Source organism: Ranitomeya imitator, chromosome 5 (assembly GCF_032444005.1).
Source record: "Ranitomeya imitator isolate aRanImi1 chromosome 5, aRanImi1.pri, whole genome shotgun sequence".
Lineage (NCBI taxonomy): Eukaryota > Metazoa > Chordata > Amphibia > Anura > Dendrobatidae > Ranitomeya > Ranitomeya imitator.
The window spans coordinates 458,849,395-458,871,668 of record NC_091286.1 but is presented as its reverse complement, the minus strand read 5'-3'; the positions used below and the strand labels follow the sequence as shown (position 1 = coordinate 458,871,668).

Genomic DNA, 22,274 nt, shown 5'->3' with positions numbered 1-22,274 from the left:
TATGTACACCCTATTATTTTAGAGCTTCAGTATATGCTTTTTCTTCTATTAGAGGACACCAGGACACCATCATTACCATAAGAGCTCTTTGGAAGATCCCTTGGATGATAATTTTCTTTCCTGGACCCGATGACTGTCACTGCTTTTATCTCCTCGAAAACGCCCATCACCCCATTTCTCCAACTGTGTCTGGATGTGAACTAAAAGGAAGCAAGAGATCTTCACACAAAGACAAATAAAAACAGTTTCTTTTATTTTATATAGGATTCAGAGCAAAATCGGACAAATAATGATGTGTTATTGTATACAAGCCTATCAGCGCATAATAAATACATCACCACTATTGCCATCATTTATAAATTTACGAAACACTACGACATTGAGTGGACAATAGTATATATATAAAAGTTGTCATAAAAGGAAAATTTTAGTATGTAATCCTCTGCTCCACTAATAATCCTCTGCTCTCATTCTTTGGAATCTAGACTTTCTAGGAGGCACTTATGTGCCTCTGATGGTATGTAAAACCATTGGCACTAAATAATGCTTAAGGCTAGGTTCACATTGCGTTAGTGCAATCCGTTTAGCGGATACGCTAATGGATTGCGCTAACGCAATGTCCAAAAAGGGATTGCGTTTGGCAATCCCGCTAGCGCAGATGCCCGATCTGCGCTAGCGAGGAACGGACCCTGACGCCATTCATTTTACCACATAGAAAGGGAAAATTGGAAAAAGGTTGAAGTAAAATGGTGAAAAAAATGCAATTCCACCATTGTTTCTTGAGGTTCATTTCCAGTTAAGTATGTTTACGGCAATACCAAACATGACTTTTTGTATTACCGTATTTTAGTGACGTAAAAAATTCCGAACTTTTTTTTTTAAAAACAGTTTGGTTTGTGATGCCATTTTCCAAGACTCATAACTTTTGTGTGATGGCTTGGAGAGTTTTTGTGTCGCAATATGTAAATTTAAGGGTAGATCTGATGTTTTGTTTGTTAATACATTTTTTGCAGTGGTATGTTGACCAAAAAAATGCAATTTTGTAGTTTCAACCCATCTCCTCTTTGCAGCGTTAAAATTAATTGTGTTAATTCATTTTATATTTTGATACAGTGTACTTTTATGGCTGTGATCGCAATTCATTGACTATCAATGATGATGTTGTGGGGTGAAAAAACGGTGCCCAAGCGAATGTCTAGGCCAGATTACAGCTCTTAAATGCCCATTATTGGCATTTAAGAGGTTTAAGATGTTTACAACAGTAATTGGCTCACAGCTGTTAAAGGCAGATGGCAGCTATGAAACACAGCCAGCATCTGTCCTATTTGGAGCAGGCTCAGCTGCTGAGCAAGATACAAACACCTTAACACTCTCCATAACATATAGCATATTATGGAGTGTTAGGAGGTTAATAAATGGGCCCATGGTAGACTGAAAATAAAAGAAAAAACATATGCCATTATATTGCACGTCTGGCATTCCTCAGTGTTGCTACCCATTCTCCTTGTTGGTCTCTTCACTTCCTCTTCCAACAGAGATTGTCATGTGACTCATGCAGCCAATCAGCAGCCACTGGCTACAGCGGTCATGTGCCCTTTTGGCTGGAAGAGAGAGCTATGAGACTGGTTCTTCTGGCTTAGATATCGTGTGACTGCTGCAACTAATCAGTGGTTGCTAAATGGCTGTAGAAGTCAGGGATGCTCACTTCCTGAAGACGAAGGCAAAAGACCGACAGGGAACATGGACACTAGTACTGAGATCTAGTATGTGAGTTTAAGAGTTTATGATTTTTTTTTTATTTTAAGACCATCATGGGCCCGTTTTGATAATAATAAAAAGTAATGGACAACTCCTTTAGGAATTTCCCAAAGCCATTACATGGAGTTATGACGTTAAAGTCGCAAAATGTGTTTGGATTAAGGCATCTCAGAGTTATATGAAATAGCATGGCTGGCTGCAATAATTGTAAGCATCGTCAGTCCTACTCTATAGAATGAAACACACAGTATATTGTGACATTGATTAATTGCAAAGTCAGAGTGGAGTTAGGCCGGATTCCCACATCTGTATGTCGCGGACCGAGTACAGACCGTGAAGCATGGGCTGTCTGCAGGCCTCATATTACGACCATAAAGATGTGGAGTTTGGTCAAGAGATCAGTGGAGAGACCATGCATCATGGACTGTGACTTACAGGTGTGTGAAGGCAGCCTAGGAGTGGACTGCAAGAGTATTGGGATTGTGTACATAGGTACATAGGTTGCCAATCACCCAATAAACAGGTAAAAATGGTGTTTATCAGGTGAATTTATATGTAAAGGGAACCTGTCAATGCTATTAACCAGCAGATATGGGGTTAATCTGCAAGTTAATAGCGCTCTGGACCTGCCCGATGCCCACACTTAGTGTTCTGCTGCTGGGGGGAAATTAATTATATTCCTCCCAGCAGTTATGGGGTTAGTGCCGGATGCAGGTTCAGTCACTGTTCTGTAACCGCACCCCTGGCCCAGACGGACAGCCGGCCCTAATGTTGAGCTGCTGTCATTCAGCGTTGGGGTATGGCTACAGACTTTCTATATACTGAGCGGTGAGTGAAGCCGCGCTGGCGCCACTCCCGTAACTGAAACCAAAACACTGCTGAAAGGAATAAATGTCATTTCCTCCCAGCAGCGGGGGTCTAAGTGCAGGCGCCGGGCAGGTACTGAACACAATTCATCTGCAGATTATCCCCATATCTGCAGGTTCCTATGTGCTCCTGCACATATTCCCACTACACTTGCAGCGCAAGCCTGAACGCTTGCACCCGGTATTCCACTGCACGCATAGCCAGCTCTGGTCACATATATGACATGGATAATGCACTGCAATAAAACGTAAAGCACAATATGAACTGCAGATTTGTATTGCTTGAAAAACGGATGCCAACATGAATAAGATACTTAATATATTATAGGTGGATCTTTTAGGAATAATTTGCTTTATTACACAGCCGCTGTCTGACCATTTGAACCAGTCAAGATTGTGCTCACATCTCTGACAATATAATAGATATCGTGGAATGTACTAGTGTTCCAATATAACAGTAAAGTAGAGAAAAAATATAATGTTCAACACTTCACTATGGGCAAATATTTATTATATTGACCTGACTTGACAATTGAGAGTTCTGGCACCTTGTGGGCTATAAGGTACCAGCAGAATTTTGCATTTTGCTGTGGGTGTGTAAGGAGACAAAAGCACAATAAGAGAAGCTCTGGTATAGGGAGTTACACAACATTTGTCACTATGAACAGTCAAAGCTTTTACATTACAGGCAACCCAGGTAAAAGGCATTCAGACTTTACTTTAAAATTAAAGGAATATTCCAACTTTTATTTAAAGAAAAAAAGCTAAAGAACAGTTAAAGGGAATCTGTCTGAGAGCAGAATAACGTAGGAAAAGAGAGCCTGATTCTAACGATGTATCACTTAGTTTAATCGGTGCAGCAGTTGTGACATAATTAGAGTTTTTAGATGTAGTATGTAGCAGAGATCAGAAAACTGCTCCCCGCCCACACCACAGATTTCTGTATACATTGTCTATTGACAGTGAGCTGCTTATCAGATGAGGGGGCGTGGTCAGACCAGGGCACATGTGTACTGTGGTCCAAGCAGTGATAATTTCTTGGTGATAAAACCTTGTATGAAAAGAACAGTACACAGGCTAATAGGTGACACATCGCTGACATGTGTCTCAGCTGCTATATAATGCTGTCCAGACTACATGGTAAAAAGCTGCTGACAGATTACCTTTAAAATGGTTGAAAAAAAATGAAAATAAATAATACTGGTGGCTTCTCCCAAATCCAGCATACTTGCTCTGATGGATAGCCCAATTTTGCTGAATTACTGGCTCAGATGGGAGCCATAATGCCAGTAGTATGGCTCACTGACCATACTGACCACTTTTATACAAAGATAGAGAGGACCGTCAGAGAACCAATAATTGATCTGGGGGGAAATCAAAAGGGGTGTTAATTTTCGCATTTAATACCAGAGATAGCTGTTTTTTTAAATAAATGTTGGGTGACCCCTTTTATATTTATACCATTTTATTTTATACCATATTACAAGTGTGAATAACATCGGTAACATTTATATTAGGACATAAACTGTCTAAAAGCCAAGTGTTAAATGCTGAGACATATGTAGAGTGTCACTCCGCCATGTATAATTCTCTTCCAATCGTTGGTGACTACATGTATATTGTAATCATTACCTAAATCCAAAGAAGATTTTTCTGGAATTTTTATAGATTTTGTGCTTCTTTCAGCCTCGGGTTTAATGAGGTCAGAGTCATCAATCTTCTTTTTAATGGACTGTCCTTTAGAGGGTTCACCTTTTAGAACTGTTTCTGACTTTTTCCCTTTACTCTGAGGTGGTGGAATTGGTTCACTCAAATCAAGAAGATCCAAACCTGGAGATAAAACTAAGGAGGAATTCAAGTTTATAATTTTAGTAAATGTTATCTATTAAAGACATTCTCATAAAATCTATATTCTCATTTGTGAAGTATATTGTGCTAATAATTGATGAGAGCATTATACTGCCTCTGTACAAATCCCTAGTTAGACCGCACATGGAGTACTGTGTCCAGTTTTGGGCAACGGTGCTCAGGAAGGATATAATGGAACTAGAGAGAGTACAAAGGAGGGCAACAAAATTAATAAAGGGGATGGGAGAACTACAATACCCAGATAGATTAGCGAAATTAGGATTATTTAGTCTAGAAAAAAGACGACTGAGGGGCGATCTAATAACCATGTATAAGTATATAAGGGGACAATACAAATATCTCGCTGAGGATCTGTTTACACCAAGGAAGGTGACGGGCACAAGGGGGCATTCTTTGCGTCTGGAGGAGAGAACGTTTTTCCACCAACATAGAAGAGGATTCTTTACTGTTAGGGCAGTGAGAATCTGGAATTGCTTGCCTGAGGAGGTGGTGATGGCGAACTCAGTCAAGGGGTTCAAGAGAGGCCTGGATGTCTTCCTGGAGCAGAACAATATTGTAACATACAATTATTAGGTTCTGTAGAAGGACGTAGATCTGGGGATTTATTATGATGGAATATAGGCTGAACTGGATGGACAAATGTCTTTTTTCGGCCTTACTATGTTACTATGTTACTAATTTTAAGGCAGCTTCTCAGTAGTCTTTAATGGTTCAAGCCAAATTCATAGTCGGCTAGCCTACCATTTTAAGACTGGCAATATACATTAGACAGTGGTCCGAACAGTTAGCTCAGCCTACCCCACTATACACAAGGTCAAGTGTGAATGTATTCTTAGTAAGAAAGAAGAAGTGAAGTCGCTGCCAGATTCCCGGTACGACGTATCTCCATAAAGTTGGATTCCATCTGCCTAATCTTTATCTCACAAACATCAACCGGTGGAGTAAATTCTACATCTACTTTATATATAAATTCTACATATGCAATACTTTAGCCATTGGAGCAAATTCAGTGCATACTTTAGAATGGTGGCTGGTCACCACGATAGCAGGTATACATCTAATGTGTATGGTCAGCTTTAGTCCAGGTTATTAGAAAACGCTTCTTTAATAATTTAGCAAAAAACTCCACAATACAGTTATTTTTTTTTATGTATAAGCCTAAAAGTGGATCTTTCAACAGATTTATCAGGACTAACTGCATTAAATAGATCTATCAGACCTAATGAAACTGGTGTACTTATTTGGAAAATTCAAGTAAGAATTGATATATTATTCTTTTTGAGTCTCCCTACCTAATATTAAAATGCTCAAGATAACAGAGCTATTCTGAAATGGATTTTCCAAGAAATTACACCCGATTAATCAGGTCTAGTGGTTCTTTTTAATACTGTATGCAGTTTTTATTGCTAAATTTGGTGAGGGATCCACTTTAGAGGGAAATCTGTCGGTAGGTTTTGGTATTCAATCTGAGAGAAGCATGATGTAGGGGCAGAGAGCCTGATTCCAGGGATGTGTTGCTTAAAAGGCTGTGTGCTCTAGTTTCAATACAAGCAGTGTTTAATCAGCATGAAATTATCTCTACTGGACTACATATTTTGCGCAGATCAATCAGACTAATCTGTGTAACCACCAATGAATGACATCTTTCTGGAAATTCAGTCGAGGTGTGAGTAGGGTTATACACAACCCAGAAGTCTTAGCTTTGCTATATGTACATCAGACAAAACAAGGATTCCATCAAAACGGCACCTAGCAGCCCACTAAGGAATACATTGCTGGAATCAGGCTCCTTGTCTCTACATTTTGCTGCTGTTAGAATCCATAGCAAAAACCTATTCCCTTTTATTTGTGGACCATGTAAATCAATCGGTTTTATTTTATTTTTCCACGCTTTAGTGTGTGTGTTGTTATTTTCTATGGTCGGCAACTAGAAGAAAGCATTTTGGAAGTAAAAATGAGTTAATATGGAAAGCTGAGCTTGCCAGACAGGATGGGTTTAGGTGAGTAGCTCCAATATCTGCTAGAGAAAATGCAAAAATCCATCTGGAGTCCCAGCAGAACTTGGCATCCAATTGTGTCTGATATTCTTAAATTAAACATAACACGTTCTTCCAGACTCTGAAAACAGCTGGTCTTGGTCAACTGGGGAGTCACAGCGTAATACATTCCCGTAAAATAATAGTGTGATTACATGGCACAGTTATCATTAATTCATGTAAACTAAACGCGGACAATTCTATCCGTGTTAGCAAAACTCAGCTTATTTTAACATGTCGGTACAAAGCGGCTCTGTTTAGCAAACCCCAATGGGACTAAGGTTTGCTGGGCTGGAATACAACTGTGATTACAAGGCTATTTGGCATGAAATGCACCCGATCACATTTGAGTTGATTAAAATAATGATTGTTGGATGAAAATACAAAAAAAAAAAATGCTGATTTTTGTAAAATTTTGCCTGCGTTCTTTCATACATTTTGAATTAATCAAATCAGATATAAAGTGTTGTAAAATATCTCTAAAGTGCAGTTTTGCTAAAATATATAAAAGTTAAATCATTTTATTCGTAAAGCCTGCTCTGAAGAAGTTTTCACGTTATTTTTTTATATGACCTTCACTAAACGTTCTGAAGGTCCTGACCCTTAGGGCAGGTGCTGGATGACTTTGGTCTAGATGGGCCTTCAGATCAGACAAGTGGTTGATTTGTTAACTCAAATGTCTTTAACTTTTTAGTCTATATGAAGTATATTGTAGTATATATATATATATATATATATATATATATATATATATATATATATATAGCTCTGACTTCTGTTTCATTTCTCAGCTTGGAAGATAATGGAATGACTGGACTATCAAGCTGTGGATTACTTTGTACAGTAGAGAATGGAAGAGTTTCTAACTTCGGAACTCTCGCACAATTGCCGGCTTTCAGTGGAACACAAACACTTTATTTCAACAATCAGGATTCCAATTTTATACAAGCTGCTTTTTTTTTCTTTTTTTTTTTTCAGATGGAGTAAAGGCTGCCAAAAGAAATGATTCTATCCCGGAGACAAGAGTTGATTACACTATACAATTACCTGCTGTATTTGAAGTCACTGGCCTGGCCTTTGCTTCTGATTTGGTTTCGCAGAGAAAGTCATCAATAGATGGGCTGAGAAGGGGCCTGCTTTCTTGTTGTTCATTCACCAGCTGGAAATTGAATAGAAAAAAAAAATAAAAAAAAAAAAATAAAAAAACTGTCAGACTAATCAGCGCCAGAAAACTCCAGATGATGAAAATTGAGTTGTGCTGGAGAAACAGGATGCCTAGGAGGCTTGCGTGGTAAGAGTATTAGAATTATTAATCTAACAATCTCACTGCCCTATGTTGATTTCTATAGTGGCGCATGAATACTGTCAATTTTGTAACCAGAGAAATCAGCAACATACAAATTTCACTAATTAAAAGAAATTTAATAAATCTAAGAGTTGATAGATGACTTGTAAGGGTATATACACATATACACAAGTAGCATATTTGTTGCAGACATTTTTGTGAGTGTAGTAGTCATCTGAATGGAGGTTGTAGAAATCCATGTTTTTCCTGCCCAAAAATATGTTTTCAGATGTATGGATCTAAATTCAGTGATGGAAATGTATGCAACTAATTTGCTTACACTTTGTAAAAATATTTGGTTTCCATGAGTTGATTTTAAGAACTGTTATGAAAGGCAATTCAGTACTACAATGGACATAGAGGTCAGAGCACATACAGTGATCTGACAATAACCCAAAATCATAGAACGAGCTCTGAGATGTGGGAACTCTGCAGACCGCAATCCCTAATCCTCTCCAAACAACACTAGAGGCAGCCGTGGATTGCGCCTAACTCTGCCTATGCAACTCGGCACAGCCTGAGAAACTAACTAGCCTGAAGAAAGAAAATAAGCCTACCTTGCCTCAGAGAAATACCCCAAAGGAAAAGGCAGCCCCCCACATATAATGACTGGGAGTTAAGATGAAAAGACAAACGTAGAGATGAAATAGATTCAGCAAAGTGAGGCCCGACTTTCTTAACAGATCGAGGATAGAAAAGGTAACTTTGCGGTCTACACAAAACCCTAAAGAAAACCACGCAAAGGGGGCAAAAAGACCCTCCGTACCGAACTAACGGCACGGAGGTACACCCTTTGCGTCCCAGAGCTTCCAGCAACAAATTAGACAAGCTGGACAGAAAAAATAGCAAACAAATAGTAAAGAAGAACTTAGCTATGCAGAGCAGCAGGCCACAGGAATGATCCAGGGAAAAGCAAGTCCAACACTGGAACATTGACAGGAAGCCAGGATCAAAGCATTAGGTGGAGTTAAGTAGAGAAGCACCTAACGACCTCACCAGATCACCTGAGGGAGGAAACTCAGAAGCCGCAGTACCACTTCCCTCCACCAACAGAAGCTCACAGAGAGAATCAGCCGAAGTACCACTTGTGACCACAGGAGGGAGCTCTGCCACAGAATTCACAACAAAGAACCTCAGTTGGGAGGGATATGATTTTTTATAGCTTTGCCCATGCACAGTTGGACTGACATAACGTCAGGGCCGGCATCACCACCTGGCGTACGCGGACAAGTGGCGGGGCTCTGGACAAACGTGGAGGCCCATCCAAATGACGTATAGCAAATAGTGGCAGACCACATGGTGGCTATGGGGCCCATGAGCCCCCTCATATCGTATTTTCAACTGTTTCAGCATCCTGGATGCGGATACAGTTGAAAACAGTGATGAGACAGGGAGCCGTCAGCTGACCTACACGCACGTTTGTGGCATTAAAAGATCTTAGTCACACTACGAAGAGCTTTTAATGCTTGAATTGTATAGGCCAAGTGTTTCCCTTTATTTTTAACTACTTCTAGTTTTTGAGAATACCAATAAATAATGATTTTAAGAAAATACATTTTTTTTGTGAGGATGCTGGACACCTGTTTGTTTACAGCATGAATCAGAGCCTTGCTCCATGATTGCAGCTCCGGTGTTTCGTAAGAAATGTGGTTAGAAGATCCTACGTGGACCATAGGGGGATTTTAGGTTAGTCCGGTACCTCCCTCAAACAGCTTCTCCCTGCTCCACTTTAAGTGACTGACAGATCTTTCCCATAGTGATAGACCTGTCAATCACCTGAAGCAGCCCTGTAAAAAGCCGGGATCTTCTAACTATATTTTCTCTTAAACACATCGGTGTGTATTCAGGCTCTAATTCATGCTGCCCATCGTTTGCATAGCATGAGTCGCATGATCAATTCCCTTTCATACTCATACATCCAACGTAGATGAGGCAAAAAGGGATATCTAAGAAAATAGATGAATTCGGAATGGTGCATCTTGGCAATACTGTCAATTTGTGTCTGCATTAGATTAAAACCAATAGTGTGTCTACCCGCTCCCGTCAGATCAGTCGCCCTCTGAGATGTACGTAAATGCAGTATTAGTTTCAGTAAGTACTATCTGAAGGGGTTTGTTCTGGGATCCAAATTTTTGAATGCATAGATTAAAAATATTGTTCCATTCGCTCACACATGTATATATTATATGGATAATTCTTTGCAGTGTGCGCCACACAGCAATTACAGACGTACAGTAGCTTAACTATACAAAAAACGCGCCATCTTGATATTTTGGCACAGAAAGTTATCATACTTTACTGGATTAATATAAGTTACCATTGTTATTTGACACCTAATTCGAGATAGATCAATGGCTTTTGTAATTTTCTGTGCCGTGACGGCCCAGTGCTATGTTACCGGCATTCTTTTAACCATGACTATATCTGTACATCATCTTATTAATGTTTATATGGATTTTTTTTAACTTACCATAAGAGGTGGAGGAGAGGTTTGTTTGGGGATAAGAGCGAAACTTTTCAACAACTCCCAGTCGGCAACATTTTTTTTTTTAATGAAAATGCACATTTATGGGTTATAATAAATCCCAGGCCACCACTTTACACTGACTTTGATTCCATGATGTTACACATTAGGAATATCTAAAAAGAATGTGTGATTTTATATATTAACCCCTTCATGACCGGGGGATTTTTCGTTTTTCCGTGTTCGTTTTTCGCTCCCCTCCTTCCCAGAGCCATAACTTTTTTATTTTTCCGTCAATTTGGCTATGTGAGGGCTTATTTTTTGCGGGACGAGTTGTACTTTTGAACGACATCATTGGTTTTAGCATGTCGTGTACTAGAAAACGGGAAAAAAATTCCAAGTGCGGTGAAATTGCAAAAAAAGTGCAATCCCACATTGGTTTTTTGTTTGGCTTTTTTGCTAGGTTCACTAAATGCTAAAAATGACCTGCCATTATGATTCTCCAGGTCATTACGAGTTCATAGACACCAAACATGACTAGGTTATTTTTTATCTAAGTGGTGAAAAAAAATTCCAAACTTTGCTAAAAAAAATAAAAAATAAAAATTGCGCCATTTTCCGATACTCGTAGCGTCTCCATTTTTCGTGCTCTAGGGTCAGATGAGGGCTTATTTTTTGCGTGCCGAGATGACGTTTTTAATGATAGCATTTCGGTGCAGATACGTTCTTTTGATCGCCCGTTATTGCATTTTAATGCAATGTCGCGGCGACCAAAAAAACGTAATTCTGGCGTTTCGAGTTTTTTTCCCGCTACGCTGTTTAGCGATCAGGTTAATACTTTTTTTTATTTGATAGATCGGGCGATTCTGAGCGCGGCGATACCAAATATACGTAGATTTGATATTTTTTTTATTGATTTATTTTGATTGGGGCGAAAGGGGGGTGATTTAAACTTTTATGTTTTTTTTATTTTTTTCACATTTTTTTAAACTTTTTTTTTTAACTTTTGCCATGCTTCAATAGCCTCCATGAGAGGCTAGAAGCAGGCACAACCCGATCGGCTCTGCTACATAGCAGCGATCTGCTGATCGCTGCTATGTAGCAGAATTGCACGTGTGCTGTGAGAGCCGACCACAGGGTGGCGCTCACAGCGACGGGCAATCAGTAACCATAGAGGTCTCAAGGACCTCTATGGTTACAATATACAAGCATCGCCGACCCCCAATCATGTGACGGGGGTCGGCGATGACGTCATTTCCGGCCGCCCGGCCGGAAGCGGTAGTTAAATGCCGCTGTCTGCGTTTGACAGCGGCATTTAACTAGTTAATAGGTGCGGGCAGATCGCGATTCTGCCCGCGCCTATTACGGGCACATGTCAGCTGTTCAAAACAGCTGACATGTCCCGGCTTTGGTGCGGGCTCACCGCGGAGCCCTGCATCAAAGCAGGGGAGCCGGCATCGGACGGTATAGTACGTCCGATGCCGGTAAGGGGTTAGTCTATAACACTATTTGCTGTTTGTTTTAGTTTATTTAGCATTTTCAGCAAATAAACAGCTAGAACCTTGGTGACGCTCCAATTTGAATATGCAGCGCGCTTTGTTTCCTTTTACCTTCAGTAAGGATTGAGAGAACTGTAATGCAAACTTTCCAAATAGACCATGTGGCACAAATGGACCTGATCTGCTTCGAAGGATCAGTACGAAAGTGAGATAGACAAGACAAGGGGATGAGGTTATTCTTTGAAGATGTGAGCTATCTAAAACTCATCCAAGGAATAGAAGATTTTTCCATTTTGACAGTTGCAATTTTTTAAATAATTTTTTGTTAGAACACAGAAAAATTATTTTATCCTATTAAATTATTTATGTTGGGACATTGCACTGGCAACACACAAGAGCTGATGTAAAAAAAAAACTACTACAGATAAAAACATTATGTGCTGCTACTAGTAACTTTATCAGAATTCAGCTTTTATTTTTTCAAAGCACATCTTAACATAAAACAAAGATAACATTGGCTGCAGTAAGAAACATCTCCAGTCTAATCCATATTAGGGGACGTGCAGAAGATTTTTCTGCTGCAAAAAACAGAATGTTGGTAGGAAAAACACTTAGGAAAATATGTGCATTTTTGTGTACGTTTGTTATGCGTTTTTGCTTGCATTATTCAATTCATTTGAATTGGGTAAAAATGCTGCAAAAACGCTAAAAGAATTGACACATTGAAGATTTGAAAAAACCCTTTGAAAGGTCAAATCAGCAAGGAAAAATGAGCAGCATGTGCATGAGATTTCAGAAATGTTATTCACTTTGCTATTACTGTAAAACGCAATTTTTTTTTCTCTGGCAAATGAAACCTGCAAGAACACAACATATAAACAAGCCGTTAGGGAGTTATGTAAATGATAACTAATATATATATATATACTGTATATATATACCGTATATATATATATATATATTGTGGTAGATAGGCTCACTCGGCTGCACACTGAGGTAGACAAAGGAGCATTGTGGTTGGAAGGATGCACTTGGTTTATTAAGTATGGCATAAAACAAGGGTTAAGCACAAAATAAACATGGCCCTCGGGGCAAAACAGCAAAGTAAGACGAAATGGTAGTTCTAGGTACAATCCTTGTAGTAGCGCGTAGCGGGGTTCAGGGTTAGCACAACCCACGGTTCAGGCATAAATCACAGCACAAAACCAATTCTCTGGAGTGTTCCTCTTCAGACATTCAACACTCAGACTGCCAATGAAGTCCAGTTATTTAAGTCCAGACCATGTGACTCCTCACCCATGTGACTGACTACATGACTGTGACATCACACAGGTCCTTTCAGCACACTATGGTGCTGGCTCTGCAGGTGGAGATAAGGTGGACACTCTCCCACCCACTCTATGGATGTCCACATAAAACCAACCCATTTATGCAAGTTTAGCTTAAGCCTCACAACACTTTAATGTGCTGGAGGAAATTACTCTGGCTTTATATTACTGACGCCATTATGCATAGCGTCACATATCTCCCTTCCAGTACTTTAGCAGTGACTTTGTCACAATAAATATATATATATATATATATATATATATATATATAAAACTAAACTCAAGATATAAGGTTCAACATACAATGTGACATTGAAATAAAGTTTGAAAACTCTTAGTTTTGTAAATTAGTAGTCATAACATAGAGCGTGGTAATTCTGCATTGTGGGATTTTCTCTGCATTAAGAATTCTAAATTACTTAATGATTGTTGATTTCTGAGACACATCATACGGAGTGAGAGCATGAATCGAATTTGTTCTTACAGGAGGCTATTTTTAGGAGTGGTGATCATCTTCTAAGTGACACATTCAGGGTGTATCTAAGTAGGAAATCAGCAGAGACAAGAAAACTGTAGCAAGAGAAGAATGTCACTGGAGATAGCTGAGGGTCACTAAATGTAGGAAACATTGTCAAAAGTAAAAAAAAACTCCAACTCCTTGGACAATAAAATCTAAACTGGATCAATAGTACAGAAGTGCAAGAATAAACTGGTAGCAGAGGATAGTGAATGTAGGAAGCTGAGAAAGTAAAGAACAGAACGAAGGAAAAGAAATATGGTGCAATAAAAAAGAAAAAAGTTAATTGTTTTAAAAACAAAATGGCATGAATGAATGAAGGCAAACAGACAAAATATGAAGGAAGCAAAAGTCAAGGAATTAAAAGAAAAAAGTAAAGGTAGAGAATTACATTTTTTTGATTGTTCATATTAACCCCTTCATGACCCAGTCTATTTTGACCTTAATGACCTGGCCATTTTTTGCAAATCTGACCAGTGTCCCTTTATGAGGTAACTCAGGAACGCTTCAAAGGATCCTAGCGGTTCTGAGATGTTTTTTCGTGACATATGGGGCTTCATGTCAGTAGTAAATTTAGGTCAATAAATTCTGCGTTTATTTGTGATAAAAATGGAAATTTGGCGAAAATATTGAAAATTTCGCAATTTTCACATTTTTAATTTTTATTCTGTTAAACCATAGAGTTAGTTGACACAAAATAGTTAATAAATAACATTACCCACATGTCTACTTTACATCAGCACAATTTTGGAAACGAAATGTTTTTTTTGCTAGGAAGTTATAAGGGTTAAAATTTGACCAGCGATTTCTCATTTTTACAACAAAATTTACAAAACTATTTTTTTTAGGGACCACCTCACATTTGAAGTCAGTTTGAGGGGTCTATATGACTGAAAATACCCAAAAGTGACACCATTCTAAAAACTGAACCCCTCAAGGTGCTCAAAACCACATTCAAGAAGTTTATTAACCCTTCAGGTGCTTCACAGCAGCAGAAGCAACATGGATGGAGAAAATGAACATTTAACTTTTTAGTCACAAAAATGATCTTTTAGCAACAATTTTTTTATTTTCCCAATGGTAAAAGGAGAAACTGAACCAAAAACGTTGTTGTCCAATTTGTCCTGAGTACACTGATACCTCATATGTGGGGGTAAACCACTGTTTGGGCGCACGGCAGGGCTCGGAAGGGAAGGAGCGCCATTTGACTTTTTGAATGGAAAATTGGCTCCACTCTTTAGCGGACACCATGTCGCGTTTGGAGAGCCCCAGTGTGCGTAAACATTGGAGCTCCCCCATAAGTGACCCTATTTTGGAAACTAGACGCCCCAAGGAACTTATCTAGATGCATAGTGAGCACTTTAAACCCCCAGGTGCTTCACAAATTGATCCGTAAAAATGAAAAAGGACTTTTTTTTCACAAAAAAATTCTTTTAGCCTCTATTTTTTCATTTTCACATGGGCAACAGGATAAAATGGATCCTAAAATTTGTTGGGCAATTTCTCATGAGTACACCGATACCTCACATGTGGGGGTAAACCTCTGTTTGGGCACATGGTAAGGCTCGGAAGGGAAGGAGCGCCATTTGACTTTTTGAATGAAAAATTATCTCCATCGTTGGCGGACACCATGTCGTGTTTGGAGAGATCCTGTGTGCCTAAACATTGGAGCTCCCCCACAAGTGACCCCATTTTGGAAACTAGACCCCCCAAGGAACTTATTTAGATGCATAATGAGCACTTTAAACCCCCAGGTGCTTCACAGAAGTTTATAACGCAGAGCCATGAAAATAAAAAATAATTTTTCTTTCCTCAAAAATGATTTTTTAGCCCGGATTTTCCTATTTTCTCAAGGGTAACAGGAGAAATTGGACCCCAAATGTTGTTGTCGCATCTGTCCTGAGTACGCTGATACCCCATATGTGGGGGTAAACCACTGTTTGGGCACACGGCAGGGCTCGGAAAGGGAAGGCACACCATTTGGTTTTTTAAATGGAAAATTAGCTCCAATCATTAGCGGACACTATGTTGCGTTTGGAGAGCCCCTGTGTGCCTAAACATTGGAGCTCCCCCACAAGTGACCCCATTTTGGAAACTAGACCCCCAAAGGAACTAATCTAGATGTGTGGTGAGCACTTTTAACCCCCAAGTGCTTCACAGAAGTTTATAATGCAGAGCCATGAAAATAAAAAATAATTGTTCTTTTCTCAAAAATGATTTTTTAGCCCGCAATTTTTTTATTTTCCCAAGGGTAACAGGAGAAATTTGACCCCAAAAGTTATTGTCCAGTTTCTCCTGAGTACGCTGATACCCCATATGTGGGGGTAAACCACTGTTTGGTCACATGTCGGGGCTCGGAAGTGAAGTAGTGACGTTTTGAAATGCAGACTTTGTTGGAATGCTCTGCGGGCATCACGTTGCGTTTTCAGAGCCCCTGATGTGCCTAAACAGTAGAAACCCCCCACAAGTGACCCCATTTTGGAAACTAGACCCCCAAAGGAACTTATCTAGATGTGTGGTGAGCACTTTGAACCCCCAAGTGCTTCACAGAAGTTTATAATGCAGAGCTATGAAAATAAAAAATAATTTTTCTTTTCTCAAAAATGATTTTTTAGCCTGCAATTTTTTTATTTTCCCAAGGGTAACAGGAGAAATTTGACCCCAAAAGTTGTTGTCCAGTTTCTCCTGAGTACGCTGATACCCCATATGTGGGGGTAAACCACTGTTTGGTCACATGTCGGGGCTCGGAAGTGAAGTAGTGACGTTTTGAAATGCAGACTTTGTTGGAATGCTCTGCGGGCATCACGTTGCGTTTACAGAGCCCCTGATGTGCCTAAACAGTAGAAACCCCCCACAAGTGACCCCATTTTGGAAACTAGACCACCAAAGGAACTTATCTAGATATGTGGTGAGCACTTTGAACCCCGAAGTGCTTCACAGAAGTTTATAACGCAGAGCCGTGAAAATAAAAAATCATTTTTCTTTCCTCAAAAATAATTTTTTAGCCCACAATTTTTTATTTTCCCAAGGGTTACAGGAGAAATTGGACCCCAAAAGTTGTTGTCCAGTTTCTCCTGAGTACGCTAGTACCCCATATGTGGGGGTAAACCACTGTTTGGGCACACGTCGGGGCTCGGAAGGGAGAGAGCACCATTTGACTTTTTCAACGTAAGATTGGCTAAAATCAATGGTGGCGCCATGTCGCGTTTGGAGACCCCCTGATGTGCCTAAACAGTGGAAACCCCTCAATTCTAACTCCAACACTAACCCCCCCCCCATTTATTCCCAACCCTAACCACAACCCTAACCCCAACACACCCCTAACCCTAGTCTTAACCCTAATTCCAACCCTAACCCTAAGGCTCTGTGTCCACGTTGCAGATTTGTGTGGGGATTTTTCCACACCGTTTTTGAAAAATCTGCAGGTAAAACGCACTGCACTTTACCTGCGGATTTACCGCGGATTTCCAGTGTTTTTTTGTGTGGATTTCACCTGTGGATTCCTATTATGGAGCAGGTGTAAAATGCTGCGGAATCCGCACAAAGAATTGACATGCTGCGGAAAATACAAGGCAGCGTTTCTGCGCTGTACTTTCCGCACCATAGGCACAGCGGATTTGGTTTTCCATAGGTTTACGTGGTACTGTAAACGTGATGGAAAACTGCTACTAATCCGCAGCGACCAATCCGCTGCGGATCCGCAGCCAAATCCGCACTGTGTGCACATAGCCTAATTCTAACCCTAATTCCAACCATAGCCCTAATTCTAACCCTAACCCTAATTCTAACCCTAACCCTAATTCTAACCCTAGCCCTAAGTGCAACCCTAGCCCTAAGTGCAACCCTAGCCCTAAGTGCAACCCTATCTCTAAGTGCAACCCTAACCCTAAGTGCAACCCTAAGTGCAACCCTATCTCTAAGTGCAACCCTAACCCTAAGTGCAACCCTAAGTGCAACCCTATCTCTAAGTGCAACCCTAACCCTAAGTGCAACCCTATCTCTAAGTGCAACCCTAACCCTAAGTGCAACCCTAACCCTAAGTGCAATCCTAACCCTAAGTGCAATCCTAGCCCTAAGTGCAACCCTAGCCCTAAGTGCAACCCTAACCCTAAGTGCAATCCTAGCCCTAAGTGAAATCCTAGCCATAAGTGCAACCCTATCCCTAAGTGCAGCCTTAGCCCTAAGTGCAACCCTAACCCTAAGTGCAACCCTAAGTGCAACCCTATTCAGCAGATTCGGCGGGCACACTGCGCATGCGCCCGCCATTTTCCAAGATGGCGGCGCCCATGGGAGAAGACCGAGGACACCGGGACTAGGTAAGTATGGGGGGGGTGCGATCGGACAGTGGGGGCGGAGGGGAGGGTCGGAGGGGAGAGGAAGGCGCTTAGGACAGGATGGAGGGGTAGGGAACACTGACGGCGGCTGCAGATCGCTGCCGTCAGTCGGTGGGGGTGCCCAATCGGGGTCTCCAGCCATGGCCGATGCTACTGCAGCATCGGCCATGGCTGGATTGTAATATTTCACTAATTTTCATAGGTGAAATATTACAGATTGCTCTGATTGGCTGTTTCACTTTCAAAAGCCAATCAGAGCGATCATAGCCACGGGGGGGGGGGGGCAAAGCCACCCCCCCTGGGGTGAAGTACCACTTCCCCTGTCCCTGTAGGTCGAATGAAATTGGAGTTAACCCTTTCACCCGGCCTGCAGGGACGCGATTATTCTGTGACACAGCATATGCGTCACAGGTCGGATTGGCACCGACTTTCATGACGCATACGCTGTGTCACAGTTCGGGAAGGGGTTAAACTGTCATGTGTTTGCAGCGCCCCAGGGTCCTGGTCTTTGCAGTAATGTTATTTTCCTCTAGGGGAGAGTGATATTACGTTTGGAAGCAAAGAAGGACAACTGAATCCAGGTATCACAAACATGCAACACATTTCGCATTCCAGGCCACCAGGGGGAGATCTGCTCCTATTTATTAGGGCACTCTTCACACTTAGGTAAAACTGGTTGCCTGGGGAGGAAGTTAGTGAGTTGCTGGCTGCGCTTCACTCAGTTAGTTGGTCCCTGACAGGAGTGGGATCCTGTCAGAGATCGAGACAGAAGAACACGGAGCTGTGCATGCCCTGAGAGCTGCAGCTTCTAGAAAGAAACACTGAAGGAGAACTGTATTGTAGAGAGGGTGAAGAAGTCATAGCAAAGGAGTGGATATCAGAGGAGTTCTGCCCTACACAGGCTGACTCCTTCTGAGGTGCAGGATCCCGGTAGCCGGAACACCGAGGAAGCAACGATCCTTTATGCCTTGCTCCAGAGACCGGCAGGACAGCTAATTTCACGTTACCTGTCCGCCCCTATACCCAGGAGGCAAGGTGGCACCCCTTAGAGGCTGGGGCATGATAGAGTCCCTGTAAAACGCTTCAAGCCACCGGTCATACGGGTTTGTCCTATCCATCTGGGGGACAGAGAGAGAGAGACATAACATCTACAACATCTGTGAGGACCTTCTGAGAAGCTTAGCAGTAAGGTACTACAACACCATGGCGCTAGAGGAAGGCTACTGATTTCTACCTGGAAAAGGGGACTCTGGACTTGCCTCCAAACCAGCCGGACTCTGTCTGCGCTGTGATCTGGTGCTCTGGACTGTGGATGCTGAAGCCTTTAGTAAAGGTAAAGAGACTGCAACCTTGTGTCCTCGTTCTTCACTGCGCCTCTCACCATCCACCATCTACACACTGGGAAGCCCTGGGCATATACTTCACCTGTGGGAAGGTATACCATCTAGCTGCCATAACATCACCCCAGCGGACCCCATAAAGCAGCGTCGGTCACCCTGACCGAATACCACAGGTGGCATCACGAACACAAACTTTATCTCTTTAAAGACCTTTCCCTTTTACACGGACATCCCAAGGGCCACGGACCGGGTCAGCCACCATGACATCCCCCTGTGAACCGAAGGACCCGGTACCGAGTATCCTGCTGCCCTTTGGGGCGCTCAATGTTAACTGAAGAATATCACTATTTCAGGTCATTATATGGCTTCTATCCTGTATTTTTTACTCATTTTCCCCCATTACAGCTCTATCTATAACTTTCAGTTGTCTCTGAGAAAGTGAGTGGAGATTTTGATGTGTCACATATATAGTACACACAGACATGAGGGTTTTCTGGTCTCTGGCTTCAATGCAGAACAGGATTAGGATTAAATTAGAAGTATCAGCAGCATGGAGGAATTTAAACAGCAATGCAGCGGTGAATCCAGCATTGGAGGTGAGATAAACTATTAGCAGAAAGCAAAAGCATGGGTCTGTGTGTATCTGGGTCTCTTTCTTTAATTATTTCCTCTTAATATATGCTATGATTCCTGGAGTGGACCCACTGGATTGCGGTGATGATCGTTCCCAGGTGACTTGACCAGGTGATACCGACCCCTATACAGGGGCCGTTAGGGACAAGCCTAGGAGGGAGATACACAGCGATAGCTTGTGCGTGAGGGCTGCTCAAGGATAACCAGGAGAATCAGGGTGGACCCACTGGATTGCGGTGACGACTATTCCCAGGTGAGTTGACCAGGTGATACTGACCCCCATACAGGGGCCATTAGGGACAAGCCTAGGAGGGAAATATACAGCGATAGCTTGTGCGAGAGGGCGGCTCAAGAATAACGAGGAGAATCAGGGTACTCACCGAGGACCAGATGGGAAGAGCAGCCACAGAAAAAACCCTGGACTCAGGACATGGCAGGGTTCACACAGAGGGTACTGGATCCTGGACGGAGCAGAGCACGCACTGGAGGAATACTGGGACTGAGCAGAGCTGAGCACGCACTGAAAGTGTACAGGGATGGAGCAGAGAACACACACGCTGGAAGCGTACAGGGACAGAGCAGAGCACGCACTAGAAGCGTACAGGGATGGAGCAGAGCACACACTGGTAGTGTACAGGGATGGAGCAGAGCACGCACTGGTAGTGTGCAGGGACTGAGCAGAGCACGCACATACTGGAAGCGTACAGGGACAGAGCAGAGCACACATACACTGGAAGCGTACGGGGACCGGACATACAGAAACCAAAGTGGACCTGGAGGGAGCACGGAAAGGCACAATAACAATCAGGCACTTCCTCTAGCAGGAAGCGACCTGATATACCTGGAGGCTGCTGCCCAGGTAGGACAGCGCTTCTGGGTCAGTACAACCCAGCATCATAAAGAAGCCGGGAGTGTGCGCGACCGCAACCTAAGCGGCCTAGAGCACATGCGCGGGGAATGGGATCCCCAGCAAGGCTGAGGACCCAGAAGAAGAGGTGAGATGCGGTGAGGGACCCAGGAAGCAAGGTGAGTATCTCCATGCACCATAATAATATACTTTAATAGAAAACAAGCTGTACTATTGGATTCATGTCATTGTTAGGCCTCGGGATTCTCCTGCTGAGCTGGATAAATCCCAAGCATTATCTGGTACTATGTTCTCCCAATCAGGTCCGGCCACTGCGATTGCTGCTCAGCACAGACGTCAGTCCCAGCGACTTGCTCGGGCTTGTGGTATACGTTTGGTTACTGCTGGCTCTCCAGCCAAGTCTACGGTAACCAGTGATACACGGGTGGAGCCCTGCGCTCTGGAGCCTAAGTCCAGAGATCACCTTACTCAGTATGTCCCTGATGTAGCGTCTTCTTATTGGTGGTCAGACTTTAGATGCTCTGGTGATGTGGCAGCTCCTGATTGGCCCACGGGCGATGTCTTGACCGACATTCGCATGTGCGGTTAGCACAGTTTAGTTGCAAAGCAAGCTCAATCCACATGCTAATATCCCTGTGACATTAAAAGGGTATCGTACTTAGCATTCTTAGTGCAGTACCTCTCTGTGAAGTAACTGAGCTTGGTACTCAGTGTTTTGATCACACTGTGTGGCGTTAACACAGTGTGTTTAAGGTAAGGTGAGGTAAGGTGTTTTGTTCCATCATTGTTCACACTAGCAGCAGGTTCATCTCTGCATAGTGGATCCCGGGTTACAATTGCACTTTATTTTATATTTTATTTAGTGGTATCCGCCAACCCTAACAATTTGTTTGGCTATGTACACTGCCGAGCAAAAATTAGAATTAGAATTGTGAGATTACCATCATTTTATAGACAATCATCTTGGCTATCTCACACATAAATTAGACTTGCAACTATCTAACACAGAGGTGGGGAATCTTTTTTCTGTGATGGGCCATTTGGATAATTATACCATCCTTCGGGGGCCGTACAAACTCCGCTCGCAAAGTACATCCTGACTCTGGCACTGGTTTCAGGACGTAACTTTCATTGCATGCCCTTCAATGTTCAGTAGTGAACACTGCGTGTGTGTGCTAACAGAGCAAGGAGAAAGTAATGAGCTTGTAGCAATCAAAATACAGTTCCATGCCCAAGAATGCAGTCCCTGAAAATCTGCTTGGGGGCCTGATAAAAGGACATCGAGGGTCATAAATGGCCCTGGGGCCTGAGGTTCCCCACCCCTGATCTAGCATATGATTAGTTATGCAGATTCTTGACATGTCACTGCATTGTTACTGTTTTACTCCTAAAAATCTAAATTTTAATTGTAATTTTG

General features: G+C 42.0%; 1 protein-coding gene across 2 annotated transcripts in view; it reads right to left on the bottom strand.

Annotated features, from left to right (window-relative positions):
* The window catches only part of PEX5L (peroxisomal biogenesis factor 5 like), a 536,497-nt gene that overhangs the window by 99,157 nt on the left and 415,066 nt on the right, over positions 1 to 22,274 (bottom strand). For both annotated transcript variants that reach the window (XM_069727261.1, XM_069727262.1), the window contains 3 exons: positions 7,577 to 7,688; positions 4,257 to 4,466; positions 77 to 200 (listed from right to left, as the gene is read on the bottom strand). In XM_069727261.1, coding sequence (XP_069583362.1) covers positions 77 to 200; positions 4,257 to 4,466; positions 7,577 to 7,688 — 446 coding nt within the window. The remainder of the gene's footprint in view (positions 1 to 76; positions 201 to 4,256; positions 4,467 to 7,576; positions 7,689 to 22,274) is intronic.